Below are 27989 nucleotides of genomic sequence, written 5' to 3' on the forward strand. Positions count from 1 at the left end.
AGCAACTTTTTGAAAATTCCTGGAGCCTCCAATAGATTTTTAAAACTTGAAATTTCTACAAAATTTCACCAAATGGAGTTGAAAAGCCGAAATTCATTCTGTAAACTAATTTCAATACGCTATGAAGTCGACTACTGGTAGATTTCAAGTCGTTTTGTGGCCTTCATCGAGTTTTTGGAAATTACTGGAGTCTCCAGTGAATTTTTGAAACTTGCAATTTCAACAAAATTTCATCAGATGAAGTTGGAAAGCTTCTAAAAATGTGCTAGAGGCTCCAAAACGGATCAAAACTGCCTACGATGCACCTCAGAATAATGTCAAAAATGGGGTGTTTCTGTTTGGTAAAATTTTATGGAAATTTTGAGCATTGAAAAATCTGCTGGAGCTTCCGATGATTTCTAAAAAGTTGCTGAAGACTCCAAAACGACTTGAAATCTACCAGTAGTCGACTTCATAGCGTACTGAAATTAGTTTGTACAGAGTGAATCATTCATAGCTTTCCAACTGCTTTTTATGAAATTTTAAGTTTATAAAATCTGTTGGAGGCTCTAAGAAGTTTCGAAAAGTCACTGGAGGCTCCAAAATGACTAGAACCACCCTGCATGTCGACTTGATAGCGTATTGAAATTAGAGTGTAGAGTTGATTTCGGATTTCCAACTTGAAATATCTGCCGGAGGCTCCAATAATTTCCAAAAAGTCGCTGGCGGCAGATTACCCTGAGAAGCCAGTGAGGGAGGTCAATGACCTTAAGAGAATATACAGGCGACCGTTGGAAGCCGTATTGAAAGGTCAATGACCTTAATAGGCGAGCCAGGGAGACATACGACTATGAAAGGCTATAGATGGAAGGGTCAGTGACCTTAAGAGGCCAGCCAGATGGGTCAATAACCTTAACAAGCCAGACAGGCAGACATACCACCTTGGAAAACTGGACAGACAGGTCAATGACCTTAAAATTACAAACAAACAGGCAGACTACCCTGAGTGAGACAGGTCAATGACCTTAAAAGGACATGCAACCAGGCAGACTACCCTGATAAGCCAGTGAGACAGGTCAATGACCTTGATATGATGAACGAACGACCTTTGGAAGTCATATTGAAAGGTCAAACACCTTCATAGGCCAGACATATCGCACCTCGGGAGTAATAAGGTTACATCTCAAAAAAAAAATCGATTTTGATATTTTTGTATTTTTGGGGTTTGTATGACCCCCCTCAACCAAAAATAACACTTTGAGTTGGGTACATTATCTAGATCTTGTAAAAAACGCAAATGGCCTAACTCTAAATCCCAACAACATTGCAAGTTGTTTGCCAGTTATAAGGGTACATCTCAAAAAACTCCACCTTTTTTGAGCAAATTTTGTAGTACCTACATACAAAGTGTTAACAAACAGTTTTGATTTATTTGAATGTTTGTCAGTTAGAAATAGGTAGTCACAAGCAGTGCATTTTTTATTAATTTGTACCAAATGGAAAAATTTTTTTAAATTGATCACTTTTCAGAAAATGAATTTGCACATATAATGAAATTTTAGTTTTTTGAGAAAAACTCAAAAACTAAGCACTCTAGAAAAAAACTAACGACATCATGTTGACTGGAAATTTAATTCTCTACGACTTTGTTAACATGAATTTTTTTTGGACGCTTCCTTTCATCTCCACATCAACTTTAATGAAAGGTTATAACTTATAACTCAAAATGATATCCAAACATTGAAATATTTCCTCTTTAAGATTTTATTTTTCAAAGTGTTCTTATGCTAAACGAAGGTAGGATACCAGATCTTTAAAATGAGGTGCTATTCATTCCTCACAATTAATTGTAAGTTGATAAAAATAATGAATAAGTTTTTAAAAAAAAGAAAATCACTCTCCTGTAAAATTTCACTTTTTTGAGATGTAACCTTATTACTCCCAAGGGCGATATAGAGATATGACAATGGGGAGGGGGGGGTGTAGAGGGGGAAGTCAGTGACCTTGAGAAGCCAAATCGCCAGGTCAATGACCTTAATAGGAACGGACTAGACAGGCAGACAGCTACAACCATGACGGACTAAGAATCAATGACCTTAATAGGATAGACAGTCAGACGACCTTGGACAGACAGGACAGGACAGAAAAGCCCGTACTATCATGTGGTTTGGCACGGTAATTGCGATATTAAAATACTGCTCTTCATTGTTTTACCGAGCCCTCTACAGCAAGAACAAGAACTTCATTGCGTTGCAAACAATCCAAAGACGCATGTCCATAAACATCGCTTGACTCTACCGGACTTCCGGGGAGATGCTGCCGGGGTAATCGCCAATGTCCCCCCTCTCCACCTGCACATTGCCAAAAAGAGTGTAAAATGGCTTCTCAAAAACGATTATCCAGTTGCAGATTATTGCCATTTACCCATGTTACCTTGGCCTGGAGGCAATGCCACATTGCTCATTTGCTCAACACCAAATTTCATGCCGCTACCATGAAAGATTGGCAACAGATATGGAATAATTCAGAAGTCAGCGAATGGACTCACAGAATTATTCCTAACGTTACAAAAACTATTAGCGCTCACAAACTCGATTTTTACTTTGGCCAAGCTTTGAGTGGGCACCCATTATATTCTACATAAGTTCAAACGTTCGCCATCACCCGACTGCGATTGTGGAAAAATAGAAAAGCCGAAACACATATTCGTTAAATGCCGTCTACACGCAGCCAATCGTCCTGCAGATCCTCTGGACATCAGTGATCCCATTCACTTGGAATATATGCGGTCAACAGTACGCAAGCTGTGGGAGTGAGAGTGGCTACGGCAGACCAGTCCACCGCTTCAGCAGGGCCGCTTGTAGATAAGCTATAATAATGCAACCTGGATAATTAAGATTCTAAGATGTATTGTTATTATTAAGATGTAGACTTATTAGATAAACCCCTCCGGTAAATAATAAGCTGTGTCCCGTCAAATAACAATATACTTCCCCCACTGGGCAAGTCCGGACTGGGGTACCATTAAAAAAAAAAAAAAAAAAAAGACAGGACAGACAGGACAGGACAGGACAGACAAGGGACAGGACAGACAGGCCAGACAGGACAGACAGACAGGACAGACAGGACAGACAAGACAGGACTGACAGACAGATTGGCGACCTTGGGAAGTGTGACTGACAAGTCAATAGGCTGAAAAACTGGTTCGTATGGTCAGACTATAGACCAGACCAGACCTGATCAGATAAAATTATGGTTATACATGTGACCTTCGTCCCTACAGACACATCTGACCAGAGCTGGGCGTCAATTTATGGAAGATCTCAGCATATAGTTCAGGCTCGGTCCGGATCAGGCTGAAGAATGAAAATGATCATGTTTAATCGAGCATAAAGTCAACTTGACCATAAAACATATCCATGATTTAAAACATACCTCGAAGAGATTTGAATAAAAATGGTACCATATTGCTTTGCAGATTTACAAAAAAAGGAACATTTTCTCGAAAAAAAAAACCTTGACAACCCCGTTAAGGAAACTTTATGAACGTCGTCTAAATGTCAATGAAATTATAGGTTGAATAACATTTTCACATTTAAAAAATAACATTTATGTTTTCCAACATTTCATCGACAGAAATAGGGCTTATAATAACTAATTGCCGCTTCGTGAGTTTAATAAACGTATTTTTTAAAACTTTTTTCGTGAATTGTCTTCGGCAGGCCAAAAATGTACTTCTGTCTTACAAACGTAAAAATAATACTAGGTATGTATTATTCCACGATCCCCAACTCGTGCTATAATAACTGACGGGAAAAGTAAATAGGTTATACAGGGGTGCCCATAAGTCACCTGGCAACCTCAAAAACGTTCTCCCTTCGCTTTACTCTATACTGCCTAGTAACACAACCGGCTGGGCATAAGTTAGCATGTCAGCAGACCTACAGACAGCAGTTTACCATGTTTTTGGTGCTTGTTGTTGCGTTTTTTTGCTAAAAGAGGAGACATTGGAGTTTTGAGGAAACATTTTGAGTTACATACGGTTTCATTAAAATTGATCTGGAGACGAAAGGAAGCGTCCTAAAAAAAATTCACATGAACAAAGTTGTAGAGAATTAAATTTCCAATCGACGTAATGTCATTAGTTTTTTTCTAGAAAGCTTAGTTTTCGAGTTTTTCTCAAAAAACTGAAATTTTATGAAGTGTGCAAATTCCATTTTACTGAAGTGTTCCATTTTTACCTGAGGACCACGTGATGCTCGCTCGTATTGTTAAATCCATCAAAAAACGTTGTTTAAAGTGTATTGAGGTCAACGGTGACCATTTCGAGCACTTACTCCAAGAATTTTCGCGTTACAATCGAATAAAAGTTGAATTTTGCAAATTTGCCAGGTGACTTATGGGCACCCCTGTATTTAAATTCCTAAAAGAAAAAAAATGAAAAAAATTGAAAAATAAACTCTCGCTACGCGCATTATTATAAAATTATCAGTACCACTAATTCAAATTAGAACTCGAGATATAGGTACTAAAAAACACACCTCAAATTTCGATTAACATTGACCAAGATAATGGTTTCTTTCGTCGACATTCACTTTATTGTGAAGTTCAGTTTAATGATCGGTACAGAAAAAAAAAGTAAAACAATTGCATAACATTGCATACAATCCGACCGCAACCACATGATTCATTTTGTAACTAAAAAGAAAAAAATGCTGAATAAATTATAAACTATACCTATGTAGGTACATTATTGGGATAGTAAAACTACAAAAAAAAAACAACCTAAACCACTGCGTAAAATACGCATTATTTGGCGAAGAAAGCTTCAATAATGTTTCGATATCCATATTTATATCTACAAACATGTGTAATTTTTCCATTTTTTTTTCATACCATCCAAGAAATCGGTATCAAAAATAATATTAAAATTACACGCAGGTGTATAATTTTGTAATGATTTTCAAACGCGCAATTTAAGATAGGTACTCTCATATACTCCCTCCCTGGACCTGATGGTTTGCGTTGGTAATTATAAAAATTGGTTTATCTAAAAGTAAGAAGGAATCTTCGATGTAGAGTAGAATATAATTCGTAGAGTAGACATACCTGTAGGTACAATATTTATCTTTATAAGGTTATGTATGTGTATCGTTTGTTAGCCGATGTGATTTCATCAGGGCGACAAAAAATTATAAAATAAAAAGCCTGTAAGATGACAAAAACGTCGTACAATAGACGTATTATTGAGTACTCTGGTTCAATCAAAGCCAACAGTAACATAGATGAGTTTGAGTGACACACTTCGTTCTTTTATTGGAACGACGAGTAGCGGCTCAATTTTGTCCTATGTTTAAAGTGATACCTTACCTACCTACTACCTATGGAATAGATGTTCAATGGAATATTTGATTTCGATCGGAGAAAAGAACGTAATTTACAACAATTCACACAAGTAAAATGATTTTAATGAATATCTATGCACCGGCGCGATGATATCACGACATTTTCATTAAAAATAATAATAAAAGTTAGGAGTGTTTTATTGTTGACTCATTGCTTGTAAACGTTCCTCGATTCAATACCTTACAAGAGTTGATCTTGTCTGAAGATTTTATTAAAATTTTAAATATCATCTTTTTAACACGTACTTAGGCAAGTTGAAAGGGGTCATTCGTTTTAAATCCTTTTTCTATAATGTAGGTCCAACAGTGGTACTCGATTCAGTTTCTATGTAAAATCTAAATATGGTTGGTAACGTTTTTTTTTTTTTTTTTTTTTGAAGTTTTTAAAACGACACTTTCATTTCAGGCGCTCTCTGGGGGGATTCGTGTGGCAATATGGGTGATGCTTTTGAGCTGGAGAGAGAGAGAGAAAGATACCTATTCGAAAGCAGCTCTACGAATAATATGTAAGTCACGATGAAATTTCTCATAACAATAATAAATAGGTAGAGAACAGAGTCTACATAACGATACACTTTTATTTAAAAATCTCATCTCTTATCAGTAAATATAATTTTGCTACGTAAAAATCACGCGCTGTTTCGAAAATATATTCGCACGATTAGAAAAACATATCTATCTATAGGTGAGCCTGAGCCTGAGCCGCGACCAACAGTGTGTATTTTTTGTTATTAGTTAATATTACACTTATAGGTATATAGGCTCGTCTCGTACCTATGAAAATCCTCTACAGAGCAGACACCGTGTTGTCTGTCGTGCACCCTAGTTTTTTTACACTCTTTTCTCAAGTCCGTTAGGTGTCTGGCGTGCTTCTCTTATAGTATAGCAATTCTCAGTACATAATCATTTCTAATTGTCATCGCACTCAGATGTACTTTACACCATTAAAACTATTAAGAAACTGATTCAAGCGTTGCTTTTGTTAATTCGCCACAACATACTAGCCAGGTACGATATAACAACGGTTATCGAGGTAGATTTGTGTCAAGTGAACAACGTTTTAGACCTCTGATGGCGATGGTATTGGATAATGGGATTTTTACCATTTCTCTACTTCCTTGCTTACTTCCTTCCTGCGTTCGTGAATCGTCGATTTTCGTTCGCGGAAAAAAGGAAAATGTAAGCATAGTTGGGTTAGTTGTTATTTGCCTTTATAGGTTTCAAAGGCACCCTTCCCTCCTCCCACAAAACTTTCAAGTAGATACAGATAAAAATGGTACAGTGATTATACAGTCGTGCGATATCGATTAATAGTTAGGTACTTAATGTGTTTTCAATGATGCTGAACAGAGATATGACCTTTGGCTTTGGTTTTTCCAATTTTTATTGAATAATGCTCTGGAGCATCCAACGGATTATTGAATTTTCAAGTTTTGAAAAAATTAACATTAAATAAAGGGCTAAGATAAACTTTAGAATTTTATATTCAACCTGGGTTAACCGTCTTTGTGTGTTTTTTTTTCAAAATTCGTCTCTTGTCAGATCAATTCCAATATTTCCTTCAATTCATCATTTTGGTGGCTATTTCGATTAATTTTGGCTCAAATTACCAAAAAGTTTTCCATTTTTTTTTATTTCTGGAGAAAATAATTGGTATTTTGAATAGGTAAGCAAAAATTGATTTTTGAAAATTTGTGCCAAAATCGATCAAAACAGTTGTTCATGAAAGTTAAATTTAATTTTGGTCCTTTTGAAGACGATTTCTTTAAAACGAGAAAATTAAAAAAAATTCGGCTTTTTACATAAGTAGGTATGTTGACGGATTCGTAAAAGCGGAACTTTTAATTTTTTTTCAAAAAAAATTGCGAAAGAATTTAGATTTAAACAAGTAGTGACGAATTTCGAATGTTTGGGCTTAAATTGATCGAAAGAACCAATAGGAATGGTAATTCAAGTTTATACCTAACAAGGGAACTACGAGTACCTGAACCGGCAGAAACGAAAATGAACGAATCAAAGCTAGATCGAAAGGGGACCACCTCAGGACTCCAAATCCAAAATTTCAAGAGCTGAAGTTAATTTCTCGATTTTTGGCGAATTTTTGAAAATTGAAAAATCCAAAAAATTATCAATTAATACCGACTTCAGCACAAATAACTTTATTTGGGGTCCAGTGGCGTAGCCAGGATTTTCTCAAGGAGGGGGCAAAACCAGATTATTAGGCATGAAAAATCGAAATGAGGGGTAATTTTCTGGAAATCTATTGTAATGTGTGGTGATTCCATGAAAATGAAGACAAAATTACTGCTCGAGCGAAGCGAGAGCGAAAATTTTTGGAAAAAATGGGCCCAAACAACGAAAAAACGCCCATTTTTGCATGATTTTCTTTCAAATTTTCGCTCTCAAGGGGGGGGGCATGGCCCCCTTCGCCCCCCTTGGCTACGCCACTGTTGGGGTCTATGGAGTTGCCTTTAACCATTTTTTGCGGTTGTCGCGAAAATCGGCGTCTGCCAGTTCAGATGTGTATTTTTGCTCATTGACTTGTACCATGAAAAAACATGGGATTTGAGCTTTGACCTATTTTCGACGTTCCAAATAGGTAAAAGCCCAATTTTAACCATTCTGGAGCCTCCAGCATGTAAAAGTGAATGGGCAAAAATACACACACATTTTGGGAGTGACACCTCAAAAGTGGTTTTTTGACCAGCTTTTTTCATAATAAAAATGTCCAAAAATCAAAAATTTTCCATTCGCGAAAATTTTTTCGTAATTTGCGTGAATCACAGTATTTTGTCCACAATCTAACCCCACTAGGCCAAAATTCGCCATTTCCAGCCATTCTGGAGCCTCCAGGACGATGTTTCAATTTCTCCAGAATTTTGAATTTGCTCCAGAAGGCGTGAATATGAATTTGGGCAACTAAAAATCGAGTTGTATATTACACTCGACCTGTACAACGAGTTTATCCACATTTGAGCCAATTTTGAGAGTGACACATCAAGAGTGGTTTTTTGAGGTGTCACTCTCGCTTCAAAACGGCTGGAAATGGTAGAATTTGCTCTCCGGGGGTTAGTTCTTGAAAAAATACAGCGATTCACGTGAATTTCAAAAATTTCCACACAAACAGGAAACTTTAGATTTTTTGGATTTTTTAATTTTGAAAAAAGCTGGTCAAAAAACCACTCTTGAGGTGTCACTCCCAAAATCGTCTCAAATGTAGATAAACTCGTTAAACAGGTCGAGTGTAATAAACAACTCGATTTTTAGCTGCCCAACTGCATATTCACGCCTTCTGGAGCAAATTCAAAATTCTGGAGAAATTGAAAAATCGCGCTGGAGGCTCCAGAATGGCTGGAAATTGTGAAATTTGGATTTGGGGGGTTAGTTTTCGACAAAATACATAGATTCGCGTGAATTTCAAAAATTTCCTCACAAACGGGAAACTTTTGATTTTTTGGATTTTTTAATTTTGAAAAAAGCTGGTCGAAAAGCCACTTTTGAGGTGTCACTCTCAAAATCGGCTCAAATCTGGATAAACTCGTTAAACAGGTCGAGTGTAATATACAACTCGATTTTTAGCTGCCCAACTTCATATTCACACCTTCTGGAGCAAATTCTAAATTCTGGAGAAATTGAAAAATCGCGCTGGAGGCTCCAGAACGGCTCGAAATGTTGAAATTTGGATTTGGGTAATTAATATCAGTTTTGGGACTTATTTTGACCATTTTTACTGATCAAGTACGTACTTTTAAAAAAAAGCACAAATTGCCAAAAACAGTCAATTTTGAATTTTCAAAAATTCGCCAAAAATCAAAAAATGAACTTGGGCAGCTGAAAATTTGGTTTTGGAGTTTTCGACTATGCTCTTTCCAAAAATCGTGGTCCCGTTCAAATCGGAGTGTGACACCTCAAGGTTCCCTTGTTAGCTGTAGGTACTTTTGAAATTTTTAAATCGCAGCTTTCAATTTTTGTACTTGTCATAAAAATTCAAACTTTCACCTCGAAATCACAATTATGAGCGTTTCAAATTTTGATTCAGCAAACAAAAGAGTTTTCAGGTTTTTTCCAGAGGAAAGTTAGAACATGATTGTCGGTAGGCTATAAAAAAAAGTAAATAATGATAAAATTACTGCTGGAGCTAAGTGAGATTGAGTGAAATTTTAAAAAAAAATACCTGGAATTATTTATGGACTGCGAATTTTATATTCGTCTTTATTGGAGGGGGGGAGGAGGACGAGATTGATTCCTATTCACCAAAAAATTAGCACCACAGCACCTCAAGAATCGACTTTTTGACTGCTGCAAATCCAAAATACCTGGTATAGCGTATACCATACCATCTTACTTATTTATTTATTTTCAAGAAATTTGATTTCATAGGTATTTTATTCTTATTGCATCCAATTCGATGAAAAAATACTTATCCCATAAAGGTGGGAGGAGGAGAGAAGGGTGGAAGTAGAAGTATGATTGATGAGCTCTAAAATTTCATTAATTTACTGCTGCGAATAGATGTCGAAAAAAAAAGGTGAAAAGATCGATTCACTTTCTCATAAATTTCCACTTTCATATACCATTGCGGGAACAAATTTTGGAAAAATTAGCCTTTTTAAAAATGAATTCATATACCTACGTAGTATTTTTTCCAATTTTTTCACTCCAAAACTCCCATAGATGTTAGGTGTGATGTATAAAATATCCTAAGAATGTTATTGGGTATTCAAACTCGAACTTAAACGAAAATCAATTACTCAGTGCATAAAATGTTGCCATGTTGAGATAGTCACGATGCGTTGGTAATAACGGTATTAAAATATTTATAATGATTAAGCGTAATGATTACGTAATAACGTAAGTTCAAATGTGGAAGAACATGTGTACAGCTGTACGTGTAGTGTACACGTCGTCGCGTACATTGATGATATATTATACCCGTTAATCACATCCGCTATAATTACGAGGAATTCGTATTGTTGACACCAAGCATATGGTCCTTAAAAAATTTTATCGCTGATTTTTTTACACTTTTTAAACGTCTTGTAGACACGTTACCTACGTTGTTTGTCTTTGAGCAATATTCGAATTCGAATTCGATAAATCAGATGTAGGCATAAATATACCTACGTAGAGATACTACAGATATGATGGGTGTTAAAATACTTATAATACGTGCGTCTTTTACTCAATTCATCATTTCGTGTGCTGTGGACGGGGAAGGGGGATAAAAACAATAATTTCTTAACGTTTGACATTAGTATTCTAAACGATACGTTTGTTGATGATTTCTTGAAACCGAATCGTTTGAAATATTATCGATTAATTTATGGAATGATTTTAGATGCGTTAAAAACTACGAGTACCTACCTACAAGCTACCCTGTAGTGTCTTCCTATCTCAATAAGAAAAATAAAAAATAAATAAACACCACAATTTGACGAAGGTAACAAACCTCTTTCGATCTGAAACAGACTGAAACTGCAGTTTTTAGTACATTTTTACACCCTCATCCTGTTCTATACATACTTATTTAAGTTTGGAATTGAACTAATCCAGCATATATCGACTTCCTCCTTCCATCAAAAAAAAAGAAATAAAAAAAATTAAAATAGTAAAAAATCAATTCATCAAGATCATAGTGTACCTATTTAAAAATATGGAAAAAAATGAAAAAATAGTGTCGTCATCTGAGAATATTTGGTATTTTTGTTTTTTTTTAGCAACATTTGAACCAGAAACTAAAAAATAAAATAAAAAAATATTTAAAAAAACACAAAAATAATCTGAAAACACTTCAAAAAAAATAACAAAAAAAGATCTTGAAAATGAAAAACCATTTCAAATCCCGATTACTCGAGTCCAAAAACGCAGACTTCAGTCCAGCCGGTCTCTGTGTCAGAACACGAGTAAGAGATGCGAAAATAATCGTAAGTATCTACCTATATGGCAGATGAACGCGCGTATAGGCTACCAGTTGCCTGTGACGAAAAACTGCACTTGCTGGAAAGTGGAAGTGAGGAGGAATCCGTGGAAATAATGACAGGAAAAACGCATCTAAGCTAAGAAATAACCGCCAGTTGATATAACATTCCAAACTCGAAGACATCGTTCTCCGGCGAATTCGTTGTTCTCCAGTGTTTCGATATTTTTTCACTTGAATAATCCGAGCGCAAATACGGTTTATCGTTGATTTTTTTTTCGTTGCTCTGTGTCAATCGTATTGTTTTTTTTTTTTAAATTAATTCAATTATAAGTAATACTTAATGCCTACCTACGAATAATGTTTCGCGAATTTCAATAAACACGGTACAGTTTTGTGTCGGTTGAAGTGATAAATTATCTGTTTTGTAATTATGATGAAGATATCACATGAAATAATCGGCGCTTTTTTCATCATTCAGGTAATTAAATTGTATACCTTTATGACTTTTAGGTATCTCTGTACGAAGGTAAATTAGTACCTAACTGAAATATTATACGAGTATCGTTGCTTTTTGTTATTACTCGTCGAGTGTAGGTAAAGTGATATTCCTACGAGAACTTAGTACACCTCTACCTACCTACGTAAATGAGAAGTGCGAATGTGTTTATTGTGCACGTGTTTCAATGTTCATTGAACTATAATTTATTTTATGGTCTTTTTTGCACTTGAACTTGATTAATGCGAATTAATATTTCACGTGTTTTACTGTTTTATGACGGATGTGCCTTCGTAAATAAGCATCGATATAAATTTTAATGATAATGAAATCGTATCAGTTAATAGGTTAGGTTAGGTTAGGTTGGTGAATTTTCGTTCATTATCGTAGAAGATATTTTATGGTTAATTTCGGTTTTATTGAATTGAACATTGTTCGATCACGTTAACGACATTTATAGCTATATAGGTGCTTAACAGGATGTCTAATCAATTTCCGAGTGAAAAAAAAAAACGAAAAAATTACGGCAAAAAGGTGACTTGATTTTAAAAAAAAGATGAAGGAATGTTTTATTGAAAGACTAAAAATTTTCAATATTTATCCTTATCAGTTATCTTATAACTATTAATAAAATTATTATTTTTCTTCCATCAAATGTTAAATTGATGCCCAATTTGATTTTTTTAATGGCTCAAAAGAACACCTTCTTTTGCATGAAAATTGATCAAACACCCTGTTATCTTTATCTATGATGAGCAGCTATTGAATTGAAATCATTAAAGTAATAGGTCAGTATAATAACAAATTTTTGACACCAAAACTAATTATTTTCAAATTCGGGCAGATTTGAACAACGGCTACAAGATAAGATCCGATCATTTAATCAGAATTTCACCCAAAAAAATATTAAGAGTCTTGACCTTCGAACAATATTTACCAAAAGAATGCCTTTGGTTACTCTAATCACTTTCGAAAAAAATCTCTACTAATGATACAAAAAAAATGATTCATTTTAATTTTTTTTTTAGCAGCGTCTATAAAGATTTAGACATTTTATATTTTCACTTCCTTCCACTACAATAAGTAATCAATTTTTTTCAAGTTGACGTGAAAACCCTTGTTTTAAAAACTTATAACTTCGATTTTGTGATGGAATAGCTATTTGGGGGGGGGGAGACTCAAATCAGGAGACGAGCCATGGTGAGCGGTCCTCTATTTGGGCATCAAGCGGTGAGTATTTTTTCCAAAAATATTTCCAGTAACTTGGGCATACTTATTTGATCGAGCTCAAAGTTAGATGCAAACACATTTTTTCGTACGATCAATCCTGCTCAGACCTGACATTGTTCACACATTTTCGTCATTTTTATTCTAAATTTATTGCATTGTTATTGTTAAATATTTTTTGAAAAACCAACATTAAGCTTAATCGAATTTTATTTTCAAAACGTCTCTTTAAGAACCAATGACCTTCACTAGAAGCAATGGGGAAGGAAGCGGTGAGGAAGAGAGGTTTCGCCACGTGGATATAACTTTATAATTTTGAGAGGCTCTGTTTTGAAATGTTTTGTATGGTACATATTAGTTATACAGTTTTTTTTCGTTCTCTTCATTCACGGGACCCCCAATCTTTTTCAAAAATTGATTGTTTGCACAAGAAAATCTGAAAACTTCTAAAAAAAAGTTTTCCGATCAAAACTCTAATCTGAATTTTGATTAGATCTAACTGGATCCGGGGAACGCTCGATAGTCTCATCAAAGGTCTAATCTGATGAAAACTTTGATCTGACCTTGGTCAAATTGGATCCATAGAATGCCCGGTAGATCTGATCAGATCCAATTATTTTCCGCTGGGATCCGGGGGGGGGGGGGGGAAATAATTTTTGTATCTGATCTGATCAGGTCTGAACAAATCTAATCTCATTGATCAGACTGATTAGATCTGGTCAGGTCAAGTTGGATTCATGTAATGAGCAGATCTGATAGAATTTGAAATCAGATATGTTTGAATCTTGCGCCATTTTTTGAATCAAATTGAACCTGATTAAGCCTGATTAGATCTAATTGCACCCAATCTTCAAGTTAGGTCCGGGCCTCATTCGAGCAATTGAAAATGTTTGAATCAAACCAGATCTGCTGATCAGATCAAAGTATAGAGGAGACTGATTGGATCGGACCAAATATGAATAAACCTGAGCTTACAAACTCCTGCTTTAATATCTCAGAGCGCATTACACATGCTCAATGCCCACTCTCAAATAATCTTGCCGAGCTTATTGCGAAGTTCTTACAGAAAACGAGATTTAAAAAGTCAAATTGTTAAGTGACTCAAATTACGCAATTAAGGCATTTAATAACACTTGTTCATTTTGGCAAACGAACAACTGGAAAAATTCGCACAACAAACCTGTTCACCATGAGCACTTATTCAAAGAGATTCTTCAATTAAAAAAGGAATTCACCAATATCATACTTAGCTGATTCTCTGGCCAAGAAAGCAGTTTATATGTACAAAGGAAAAATACAAGACACGACTCCTTGATATGACCCAATGTCAACAAATTGAAACATTTATTTGCGAAAAATGTAGATTGAAGAGAATTGAAGATGAATACGCCTTTAATAAAATGTCACCCAGATCTGACATTTTTCTATAAAGGTGACTGGGTGCTCATGGCTAATCATAAACAGTCATCCTATGATTTATGAACGATGTAAGTCTGGAAAATTATATCAGAAAAAGACAGGCCCTTTTATTGTAATACAAATAAATGGTCATAATTGCTACCTACCAGGTTGTTAGCTGAATAGATCTGATCTTGATGGATCCCAATTCCCAACATTATCTGGCTCCTATCAAATCTAACTAGATCTGATTACTTAGATCTATTCAGACTTTATTAGATCCAATAAGTTTCTTCTGGGATTTGATGATCAGGAAGTAGGTAGTTGTTTTGAAAAATTAATTTCCTGACAATGAGATGAAAAATTGCAATTAAGTATTCATCTTTTATCTCAAGATCTTGATTTTTGAAAGAAAAAAAAAACCAAAGGTCCTACAAAAACAAGAAGAATGAATGAAATAATGAAGCATGGGAGAGGGATGATGTTTTGAACAGTTGCTGGTTTGACGAGTTGGTTTGATTTTTTTTGACGGGGTTTTCACTATTATGTGGCAATGTCGTACCACAACTGATATTTGACAACATTTACCAGATACTAACTCCTGTGATAAAAATATTTCAGCTTTTGTAATTTGTTTTGAAGTGCTGTTTTTGGAAAAAAAATTTGTCTCACATTTTGAGCTCCTGAAAAATAACTGTGAGGAATTTCGTCAAGAGCCCAAGTAAAATGGAATCTCTGATTCCTTCTCGTCAATAATCAATTACCTAGAAATGGCATAGTGGTGATGCTTTGTACACTGCCATAAATTCGTGTTAATTTGTTATGTTGGGTGTTAAAATGCTTCAGTTTTATCCGACAAATCCAGGAAAGATTTTTAATGAGTCTGGAATGATAAATGCTAATCAAAAACAATTTGAAGTTGCCTCCTAAAAACATGTCAATTTGAGCAGGCCAGGCATCTAGCTGAAAAATATGGCATAAAAAAGTCGACTCTTCAACATTGCCTTACTAATATTAAAAACAATCCGAGTCAACTGAAATTGTGTAAAATTGTGGACAGATACTGATAATTGATTTCTAATGGTTTGAAATTTGGAATTTCTAAAAATAAACATTCAAAAAAACATCTTTTCTCAGCATGTCCAAAACATCCACCTATTGTGTCCAAAACATCCCACTGCTGTCCAACACATCCACCCAAAATGGTGTTTTTTCATAGTCCAATGGTTTGTTTAGTTTGCAAGTTAACAATTTTTCTAGCAAGTCAAAATGTGCGCATTGAGATCCTCTTTCAAATGAGACCAACCCCACCTTTCTAGGTGTTTCCTATCGCTTGCAATTTCAAATCAAAGAAAAGTGTCCAAAACATCCTCCCTCTCCCCTAACATAAAATTTTTCATCAAAAATGTGCAACTAAGTAATGTACATATTTCTGGAAAACTTTTTATTTTTGAGATACAGTGGCCTCGCAATAAGTGAAAATTTAAGGGAAGAAAATTTTTGTTTCACTTATCGAGTTTTTCACATACAAAGGTTTCAGTTGGAGAGTTTTTTTTTTTTTTTTTGGTTAATTTTCACTTATCAAAGTTCAGATAAAAAAAGGAAAAAAATGAATTTTTATTGATTTTTTTTTACAAATTGATACATGAACACCTCGAACATATTATGAATTTATAATTTGAATAACTGATCAATTTTTGATTGCACTTGTGCCCAAAGATTTGCCACAGTTTCAATTTTAATCAAAGCAGTGAAGTGTTCATCAGGTAGATCCTGCTGCTCTGGGCATTGTCAAAGAGTAGAAAACTCAGCCGGGTATTTTAACAAGTTCTCTTTCACTTATAGAGGCTGAACGAGTCAGTACCTTTCAGTTGAAAAGGTATTTTCACTTATAGAGGTAAAACGCAGACAACATTTCACTTGTAGAGGTAAACGCGATAATTTTGGGATAAATCCTAGTTTCAGTTAACGAAGTAGCCTTTTTTCACTGAGGTTGATTTACATGTACCTACTCGTAAAATTAGTGCAAGGTGAAGGGAAGGAGGTTTTTATTTCACTTATTGAGTTTTTTCACGTATCGAGGTTTCACTAAAATTTTAAATCTCAATTTCATTGAATTTTTCTTTTCTTTTTTGGTTTAAAAAAGATAATTTGGAACACCCTGTAAATTAAGATAAACTGCAAAAAAAGCCACTTGATTTTGACGACATTTTATGGAGACCTTTATTTTGAATTGAAAGTTAATCAGGGAGAACTTTATAGCCTCGGAGGTGTTTGTGGAGGAGAAATGCAGACCTTCAAAGAGTGAAGATTATCGATTTTTTGCATTTTTAGAATAAATTGATGCTAATTTTTTTAAACCACCTTTGCCAATTCAAAAATTCTCAAAAATAGGTACCTAGCCATTAAATTATCAAGAAAATATTGTTCTGCTAAAATCGATGAAAATGTTTTCCTAAATCAATATTGAATTCCTCCTCAATATTAGACAAAATTTTACAATTTTTGATCGATCATGGAATCTGAGCTCCAACGAGATATTTTAATTTGCTCTATAAAATTTTTTAAACCCTACAGAAATACTGGAAATTTGATTTTACCCTCTTTCGAGATGTTTGGCTCGAAAATTCACCACTTCGGCAAATTTTATCAGGACCATTCCTCGTCTATGCGTCGATAAAAAAATCACTATTTCGTCAGGAAACTACTTCTCAAAAACTAAAAAATTACCGTAATATACCCTACTTTTGGACAGAAAAATTAAACTGAAGGTTTAAATTGCTTGCAGATGACCTTGTTTAAAAAATTACAACTTTCTGTAAAAAAAATTCTAGAATAATTTTGAAAAATCACTCTGCAGTTGATGAATTGAAAATTTTTGAAATCTTAAGTTAATTTCTCAAGTGTAAAGTTGAAAATTTTCGTTTTTTTCTCTCTCCTGCTTTTCAGTCCTGCAAAATATTTTGTTAAAAAGCTGCTGATGAAATGAAATAGATATTACATTCGACTTCGAGTTAACAAAAAATGAAAGTGGACTTTTCTCAGCAAGTTTTTGTTCAGGTGTTTATTTTTATTTTATTTTATTTTATTTTTTTCATATATTTAAATGCTTTTACTGTTAAAAAGAAAAAATTTAAAGCATAGAATTGATTGTATAAAATTTCTAAATTAATTCAGAGAATTTTTTATGATCACAATTTGCTTTTTTTAGTGTTGAAAGTAAAATTATTTAAATTCTACGTTGTTTTAGTTTTAGTTTCTTTAGTTTTTTTTTTTTTTTTTTTTTTAAATAAAAAAAGGAAAAAATTTCACAATTTTTATCCCATCAACAACACAATTTGAATTCGATATTTTTGGCACCACTAATGTACCTATAAGTACGATATTAAAAAGCTCGAATACTTTCAACAGTAATTTCACCAAGTACAACTAGCTAATTTTGAGCGATAGAGTTATTTTATGCCTTTTCTACTCCATTCATTTAGTCGTTTAATTTGAAACGTCAAAATAAAAACTTTATTCCATATGAGTACCAACGCAATAAAAACAAAAACAATAATTTGATTAGGTACCTACGTTGGTACCTTTCTCGTTTGCTTTCATATGTTAATTACCACACTACCTTCTTGCACAGTTAAAGTATACTATAAAGTAAAAATATATCATTCCGGGCCTACCTACTTATAATTTGTCTAAGCTCGCTCGAAAATGCAAGTTATTAAAATCGTCGGTTCAGAAACAATGGAAATTGTGTGTTTTTTTTAGGGCAGCATATTCCACATACCTCTACCTACTAGATAGGTACACCATATATTGTATATAGATTAGTAGGGAAAATGAAGGTATGTCACCAAGTCTCTTCGTGTTGGATGTGTACCTATACCGGCGAATATCTCATCATCGTTTCTCTTTCTATATAATACTAATTCAAAAGTTCAATATGATTACAACTACTTAATAAAGATATATATGTGGCGAATTAAAAAGAGAAGACGAAGACGACCGAAAATAGCGATCTGAATATATCTCGTATATGGTAACACAACAATATGTACTAATACGACATCGACATCGGTGCCTTCGGTGATAACTAAATTATTCTTCATTAATCATTTTTTCACATATGTGTTGTTGAATAGAATAGAAATTCTTCGCATATAAATTATAAGTAGCCATGAAAATATCATAGAAAACACGAACAGCCCAGCGCCAATAATATTGAATCGTCGAAATATAATATAATGACGATCTAGTATGCTCAGCAACACATAGCATAACACATGTACTTATACCTAATAGTACATGGCGAATAAGCAGCCATGCTATAGGTACTTAGGTAGGTACTTTATAACCACACGTACAAATAACAATCAAACAGTGGCCGGATGATTGATGTACAAATACCATAATTGTCTCGATATTAAGGAAAAAAGCAATTATGTTAAAAAATGAAAGTCGTCTCAGCAACGTTGTCAATCATTCGGAGTTTTTTTTTCTTTTTAGGTACAGGTATCCGCGCGTTTACACGCATTATGCGGAAGATATAAACAAAAAATTGGTGCAAAAATGTATAGAGGCGTGTTATAAATGGGTGTAAGATTTCGATGCACCAAATCTTGTTACGCAAATGACGTAAATAAGTATTTAAAATATACGCGTTTTCCATCTCGTACATACATAAGGTATAGGATTTTACTACCGTTCTCATCACTCTTTCACATCGTAAAATATCGCGTTATATTCTTCAACTTTGATTCTGCGAAATTGACTTTCAATAGGAAATACACACATCACTGTATATATTGTACAGGCCTATCTCACGGTTAACATTATGACACAAATAAATCGTCCTTCTTATATTTATTTTATATATTTTTATCAAATGATGGAAATATGTACGTAGGTGTCTATATCGTTCAAATATCTACTTACTGACTTACTTATACTCTTCCAATTCAATAACGCGATGGTATCATTTTCTGAGAGTCTACATAGGTATGGAGGATAAGCACCTACCCAGGCGCATAAACCTGCTGATTTTGGATCCTAATATCTTGCACTACCGCAGCAAGATACCTCTCGAGAAAGCTTCTTCAGAAGGATATTGCATTTTCATTACCACTAAAGAAAGTTCTTAGGTCAATGGTAAGGTAAATGTCAACTCTTTCACGCGTCGTTGTATTTAACACACGAACTCTTTTGAATTTTTTTCTTTTTTTGTGTTGTTGTTGTTGTCGTAATCACGGTGTGATGAAAATAACAGCATTATCGGCGACATGATTCTGGCTGGATTCGGTTACCTTCTCGTTGTCGTCCAAAGAAACCATGCACAAAAGGAAGGAAACGATCATTAAGAGGCAATACCAATGAATACGAGTTGGTTAGAACCTATTTTATTCATTTTTTTCTCTCTTCATCTTTACTGCAATAAATTCATTTCATTAGCTTTCTAGGTCAAGGATAAAAACAAATAACATAATCGTTTTTATTCATTTTAATACGTTTATTTAGGTATTTTTTTTGAAACGAAATTTGCAAATTATTATTATCATTCTTCGTAGTATTGGTAAAATGACCCGAGAGGTTCAGAAGTGTGAGATGGACTATTGATTCGCATATTTTCCTCGAAGCTGAATTTAGTTCACTGCACTAACCTACTACCATTTATTTCTTTTTTATTGTATCAGCGTCAAATTTTTGAGATGCATTTTATTATAGGTACCTATTTATGTATAAAATTAGTCGTATTCTGATTCGCATTAATTGCTATTTTTTTTTTTCGCTGACAATGCTGCAGTTTCATCTTATTTAAATGTATCTATTTAATAGCTCTGATTTCTAAAAATTCCAACTCTAGCTTTATTGTATTTGTTGTGATGAATGAAAAGTAAAACGATGCGAGGTCATTAAAAGGTTGAGAAAATTTATTTACTGTACGTACTTGGGTAGTTAGGTAGGTACTTCTGTACCAAGGTTTGGGTGCAATTTTCCAATAAACGTTGGTATTGATTGCTTTTTAAATGCTCACGAACACCGAAGCTGTTAATGACTCGAAACTGGGCTCAGTTTGTATTTAATGATTCGAGAAGTTTGGTTCTTCGCATCAAAATACGAGATGTACTTAAGTATATCTTCACGTTGGTACCTACACCTAGACTAATAGGTATGTACTTCTACCTATACTATGTAACTGCATGATCTAGAAATCGTGAAGAGACTTGATCATTTTTGAAAGAAATAATTAGATGATTTGACCGGTATTAGGTATACAGGGCGTTCTAAAGGTCACGAAACATGCTGAAAAACATTTAAAAGGATAGATTTTGAATCTATACTAATTCTATATTTTCATGATTTGTGAATATAATTCGAATCAATTTTCCAGGTGTGATAAGTATAATAATATTATCTATGATTCACCGAATCGTGTTCACGAATTATTTGTTTGTTCCTCGTCTTCATCATTAGACGAAATTACCTGCTTATTTTGATTTTTGCAACATCGTGCTAAAATTTTGATATCAATTTCATTAATTTTCAGTCATTTTTAATTGTGTTAATGTCATGTTAATAAGTTTTTAACGTTTGTTTTATGCAATTTTTGTTACATTTTGTTCCATGCTAACTACTAAATTGCATCTCACTTATGCATAATTATCAAAAAATCAAAAAAAAAAAAAGCTTAACACGATTTGAGAATATTTTATGGAGATTTTGCTCACTTGAATTTAGAGAAATTTTTCAGAAATTTTCATCAGATTTGATTAATTTTAGATGATTTTGATGTTTTTTAAGGGTGCTACCTTTTTTGCATTTTCTCCAAATTAAATCAATTTTGTTACCTATCAGTTATTTTTTTTATATTTCGCGATTTCAAAGTTTTTATGGATTATTTCTCATGTCATTATCGCCTATTATGCAATTTTTGCTGAATTTTTCCAAATCATTATGATGTATTGTAATATGCCTTCACCCTCTAGGTGGACATTCTCGGAAAGATTACCTGGTTAGGGGAATCGTCGTAACGTGGGAACTATTGGTGCATAAATTAATATGCACATAAATCACTTGGTACATGTATCTTTACACAATACACCCGTTTTGTACATAAATCTGTCAATCATGTACAAAAGGGGTGAGCTCAGATCTTCTGGATCGTGGCTTCTCTGTATGAGAATTTGTCCACGAGCCTCACTTGTTTTCCATCGTCTGCAGCGTAAGGTATCAAGTGGCATTGTGCTACATAATGTCGAATAAAATGTATAAGTCTCCCGATGAGACCTTTAACTCGTGTTTATTCCACTTCTAGCGTGGCAATTCTATATTGATTTACTCATTCGCTGGTCAAGTAATTAACGTAAGTGTAATTAGTACCAAGCGCGAATACCTAATTATCTCTTCTTGCGGCTATCTGAGATGATTCCGGACATCATCAGGTAGAGCGTGTGTTACGTGTGTCTCTTCGTAAAGCAGCCCCTGACAGCCACTATTATTGGGGTAGGCTAAGGAAAAGAGGTGGTGTGACAGTGAGCAGTGTTCGGTAAGTTTTACTTACATGGTGGTGTCTCCACTAATTAATCTTAAGTTAGCACTATTGATTAATAATATCATACTCTCACGAGCCTAGGACATGGATCCAGCCTCGTAGGTAGGTATGTTGATTGATACCTATTTCGCATAACTATGCTTTCTTTGGATGGTAAAGATGTTACTACGAACTACATGATCGGCAACAATCTTAAGGCACTGATCTTAGATTGATATATAGTTACGAAGGTTGAGAATATTATAATTATCCATATTAGGGTGGTTGCGGGTTAGATGCCGGTGCGGGTTAGATGCCGGTGTGGTCACCAATCGCTCCCTATCAACTCTTTCTGAAAACTGATTAGCACAGATTATACCTTAAGGTGAACATAGTTTGTGTTAAAGTTTTGATCTGTGACGGTTATAGTTAACCTGGTTTGATATGCGAATGAAAAAATTTATGTAGCTAAAACCAGTGATACTTTTTTCACGTAATTTTTGAAACGCATTTTTTCTCCAGAAAAAGTGTTTCAAAACTGCATGTAAGTATCTCACGCATAAGTATATACCTTGAACTAACATATTCAAGCAAATTTACAAAAATTTGTTTCAATTCTGGTATGAAAATTGACCTTGCAATCTGACCCATCATTTCGGGATACAGGGTGGACAGAAATATCGGGTACCCCTAAAAAAGTTTTCTGCTAAATACTTCGGTTGGTCACAGTGAATGATAATAATGGTAGCACATGATTGGTTGTTAGACTGGAGAGATAACATTTCACCAATCATATGCATCTATTTCACGTTGCCAACCTATATTTTTAATGAAAAACTTTCTTAGGGGTACCCGATATTTCTGTCCACCCTGTAGATGCCGGTTTTTGTGATCGGGATAGATGCCCATAGTAATTAAATGGGAGTGAGGAAGGTGAAATTTTTTTTTGTTAATACTGCGGCAAAAGGTCCAAAAACGATGTTTTTTTAAATATTTTCAACTGGCGTGGTCAATTTTTGGAATTACATTCATTTTTAACACATATTGTCAATTCTCAAAAACACCTTTTTTATTTTTTGATTAATTAAACTTCCATTGTGAATTTTTGATGTTCATTTTATTTATTGTGCATGAAATAAAAGAATTTCATCGAATTCAATCTTCCAGGAGCCTTTTTTGGGGAGGGGTTTGGGTAGTGGCATCTATCCCTCACCAAATCGGCATCTAACCCACACTGGGGGGATAGATGCCAGTAGGTGCGGGTTAGATGCCGGTCAAAAAGTGACCTTGTTTTTTTTTCAAATTGCAAAAAAACTACTGGATAAAAAAAATTACGCTTTTAGTATAATATAGAGGAATAATTGCTCTACCGATTCGCGCAAATTTGAAATCATTTCGATGAAAATTATGGCAGTGAGGCTCAAAAAACCGCGACACACCGGCATCTAACCCCCGACTATGGGCATCTAACCCGCAACCACCCTAATTATAGTAGTATTGATGTCTTTTAGTACAATAAAGAGTATCATCGGAATAATGATGTTAGGTGTTCATTTCATTATTATTCTAACCTTTAGTTGTTCTCGTTAATATTGGATCGGATACCCATGTCTAGTGACATTAGGAGACATAGGCCAAATTCAACCCCCTTAGGTAGTTTCTCATGTAACCCCCTTTTTATGCAATCACGATTATCCGAATCATCCTATCCTAGTTATTACCGCTATGACGATAACAATCCTAAAATTTCAACAGATAGATGTTTTTAAGTATGCTTTTTCAACATGTGTTTTGATGACTTTCTAGATACCTATTTTTTTAAAATTTCGATATTTCTCAAGTTATTGTAATTATTACCATGATTTTGCAAGTTTTCCAAATTTTATGAGAATTCCATCAATTTTTTGTAACGTGAAATGGTTTCAGTGTTTTCTATAATTTTTAAAATGCGATAATCATATTCCATGCAATTTGCGCTGTATTTCGCCAAATTTTGCTGAAGAAATGAAAATCTTCGTGTCAAAAATATGCGCGAATCAAAATTTTAGCTACGAAATTTCAGCATCGGTTTTCTGGAGGAATATTCGGGAATTATGAACTATCAGAAAATATTATCTGAAAGTGTTAGGTACCTACATAAGTTACAATTTTATATACCTAGACCTACCATATAGGCCTACTCTTGTCAATAAATTCGCAAGAAAGTCAATTCCAAAAACATATCTTGAAGGTGTTTTCTTGACAGAGTTCTGAATTAAGAAAGTAAACAAACAACTAAAAATAGGTAACCTTAATAGTATCTATGTACTTGAAATGACGAGAATGATGAAGTTTGATTTTATATGTAGCTGAGCGTTGATTTTTTTAACATAACCTTTTTTTTGTTAAAAAATTTACTCTTTCCAGCGACGAATTCAGCTGCTAAAATCAATTTCTATATCATTGAGAAAAGTTCAAAAATAAATTGATGAAAAACTCGTCTTAAAGAGACTCTTTTAATTTGCTAAAAATACCGAAATTTTGTTCTGAGAAATTGATATTGAGCGAGAGATCGTTCTTTATATCATGGAAAGTTGGGTGTCCACTAAATTTGCAAAATTGAATTTCTTGACTTTTTCGTCGACATTCTTCGTTGAAGACTTTGGATCAACTGTGAGGCAAGACCAAATTTTCTTCAGTTTCATTAGATATGTACTTACCTACTTACATTTCAAAAAAAATTACTAAAAAAGATAAAAACAAGAAAAAAATACAGGGTGCGGCAGAAAAACCGAACGTATTTTAAATTGCAATTGCGCCTTCTGTATGCGAGTTACAGAAACGAACAACCCGGCATTGGAAAGAGAAAAAAAGAACAATTTTTTTAGTATCATAACAAACTATCATAGAAGACTCGTCAGCCGAACAGCGCGCTTATGCGGTTGAGTGCTTTTTTTGTAATAATGATTTCCAGATTTTTACAGTTCGCAAATTTTGAAAACATTCCGCAATTGATCGTAAAAAATCGTTTTTTTTTCGAAAAAAATGTAGAGACATTGGGTCAAAAACTTCGTAGAAACTGGCTCTGTGTGTGAAAAATCCTTCTGGTATGCAGAAGTCCGTGAAAACCTCCTGGTAATCCAATTTGTTCGTGAAGGGTTAATGAAAAGTCCGAGTTGTTCCGCCTGCATACACGCAAACGCAACCAGGAGATGCCAAAACGAGTTCTCTCGGCTTGAATTGGCGAGGAAGAGTGTACTGGACGACACGACGCGCCATACAGCTGACAAAACAATGATTTTGTTTACGTCAGACGTTTGGTAACCAGTTAATTTTGAATAGTGCCAATCTTGTCTGACTGTCGCGCTTGCCCGATTTTTCATTTTGTGATTTCTTTTTATGGGGGTATCTGAAGTCAAAGGTGCATGAAACTAAACCAGGTGATCTGGAGGAGTTAAAAACTCCGATTAGACATCATTTTAACAATATTCCGATGTCCATGTTGGAAAAAGTGTACAAAGATTTTGTTGCAAGATTTCGCAAATGTATCCAAAATAAGGGTATTCTTTTGACCGATTTTATTTATAAAGCAACTGAGCTATCAAAATAAATTTTTTTACCGAAAAAATTGTTCTTTTTTTCTCTTTCCAATGCCGGGTTGTTCGTTTCTCTAACTCACATACATAAGGCGCAATTGCGATTTAAAATACGTTCGGTTTTTCTGCCGCACCCTGTACCAAGTGTTTTTCAATTTTAAACAATTTGCAACAAATTTAAAGATTTATTACTCCTGATTAAAATAGCTGATATTTGAATTTTGTAGAATCTGGAACATTCTTTCTCCAAAAATGTAACATTTCTCTCGCTCAAAAACGTGCTCTTCAGAGTTTGGGATTCAAAAAGTTGGGTAATTTGGTAAGTAAGTAGTCTAAAAATATTCCAAAAATTCGAAAATTCTCCAAATAGACTTTATAACTAATAGATTATTACGTTTATGATTTCATTCTCGCTTTCAATATTTGGAATTTGGAAAAAAAATTCATCATAAACGCTTATTCTTTGTCGAGTTTTATTAATTTCTATGCACCTATAAGTTGAGGCAAGCTGATTTTTTTTTTTTTAATTCACCTCTACCTCCTTCTATTTGTAAATTAGGCATGAATTCACCTCTTCAAATTTTGCTCATTTTTCAATCTACTACTCACTACTACCCGTATCTATGCAGGTAAAAAAAATTAATTTCAATTTTTCTTCATTTGAACGAAGTTCTCATCCCCTCAATAATTTGAAAGTAGGCAACATGTTCATCTGAAGTTGGTTTTCGTATACAAGACCCGTGTTAATTTTATAGCATCGTCGCTCACTCTCCGGAACCCTGTCACCCTGTTTAGAACGTTTATCCATGCTGTGGTATAGATACAGCAATGGTAGATAATTGCTGTCAACTCGTGTCGCGGATTCGTATGCGAATTACGAATACGATTCCACACCGCTATACTACGTGTAAAAAATTTACCTATACTGTAATAGGCTCTTGATGCTCGAATAATGGTCGAACATTTCGCGAACACATTTCTACATAAACATAAGCTTATGAATGAAGCAATTTATACATCTAGATGCAGAAATAGATAGATACGTTTTTCGAAAATATTTTGCGGTTTTTCTCATTCGCCACAACAACACAACCGGTTGAATTCATCGACTACGCCACGGTAGCTGACACGTTGACACAATCGTGATCTTGACCATTCGTATATTTCATACTGTTCGTGAAATTGTTCATTGATAATGAAAGTGTACATACCTTATAGTTCCCCGCAGCTCAGTTGCGTCGTCGTCTTTATTTTACTTCCGATATAGGCGAATAAAATATTTCGCCGCAAACACGTGTTCGTCACGGGGGTCAGTTGGGTAGGTACTTTTATTATACTCGTATTTTTAGTTGCAAAATTACGTAGATATTGTGGTCAAGTAATCGGAGTTATCCTCAGTTACAACACGAATAATTCCGTTCTATTCGCCAATGTGAGTTATTGCGAGCTGAGTAAATTGACGAATAATTAGGTTACCTAGACATTTTCATGTTGCACATCGAACCTATATTTCAAGCACCAATAACACCAATTAATTCGATAAACCACAACACTTGGTATTTTACACCGTTACGCAGTGGAATATTTTTAGCCAAAATCTCGTACATATACGAACGAAACAAAACAAAAGAAGAAAAAACAGTAAAGTCCTAATGTTCTCAAGTTTTTCATAGTCAGTCATAAGTCACACACATATAGCGGTTTTCCTTACGTTTGACGGTTGCTGGCGTATTCATTCTTATCACTACCTAACATATCTACTATTTTTCATAATTTTAACGCATCATTGCATTCTATAATTTCTACTGAAAGATGATTTTCAAGACTTCAAGTATTCATCGCGTTACGCTGCAGTAGCTAAAATGTTAGTATGTTACTTAACAATATGGTACATATACATAATGTGTACGGTACAAATATCTTATGAACCAGCTACCTATCTACCTAAGACGTTATACGTAAATATACTACGCGTATAACATGTGCAGAATGTGCAGGTACACTGCACAGCATCTTCATCTCGCTGAACGTAATAGCTATTATTGGTGTCTACATTACCACGTCTGCAGCAAGCAAACATAGTAGTCTATATCAAAATCAGCGAGTAAGTACACGTATGCATTAAAAAAAAAAAAAAAAAAAGGAGCGCGAAATATTCGATTACAACCTTGTTAGTAGTTATTGAAGGCAATGGACGTATTTAAAACGATTTATGCATGCTACCGATCAAGTGGAGCATTTTGTTACACAGACCATTAAAACGAACCTGATCTTGATTTACACTGTACCTACAGTACGATAAGTAGCCATCTAGATTTTATTGTTTACTTACGGCACGCCAATAAGATATACCTACCTACTCTAGGTAGAGGTACTTTCGTCATCGTAACATTATTTGAAGATGTTTCACTCAAAAGTTCTGCAGAGCTTCAATAACCTACAATTGGGTGTAGGTAGTCAGCCC

The 27989-nt window shown here is 34.4% G+C and overlaps 1 protein-coding gene across 2 annotated transcripts in view; it reads left to right on the forward strand.

The window, feature by feature from the left end:
- The first annotated feature begins 11314 nt into the window (after positions 1 to 11314).
- Positions 11315 to 27989, forward strand: part of LOC135831137 (uncharacterized) — a 47740-nt gene continuing 31065 nt past the window's right edge. Inside the window, exon 1 of one of the 2 annotated variants that reach the window (XM_065343407.1) lies at positions 11315 to 11782. In XM_065343407.1, the coding sequence (XP_065199479.1) occupies positions 11735 to 11782 (48 nt within the window). In that variant the 5' untranslated portion in view covers positions 11315 to 11734. The remainder of the gene's footprint in view (positions 11783 to 27989) is intronic. The other variant, XM_065343406.1, reaches the window with a different exon arrangement.

The sequence above is a fragment of the Planococcus citri genome, chromosome 1 (assembly GCF_950023065.1).
Source record: "Planococcus citri chromosome 1, ihPlaCitr1.1, whole genome shotgun sequence".
Lineage (NCBI taxonomy): Eukaryota > Metazoa > Arthropoda > Insecta > Hemiptera > Pseudococcidae > Planococcus > Planococcus citri.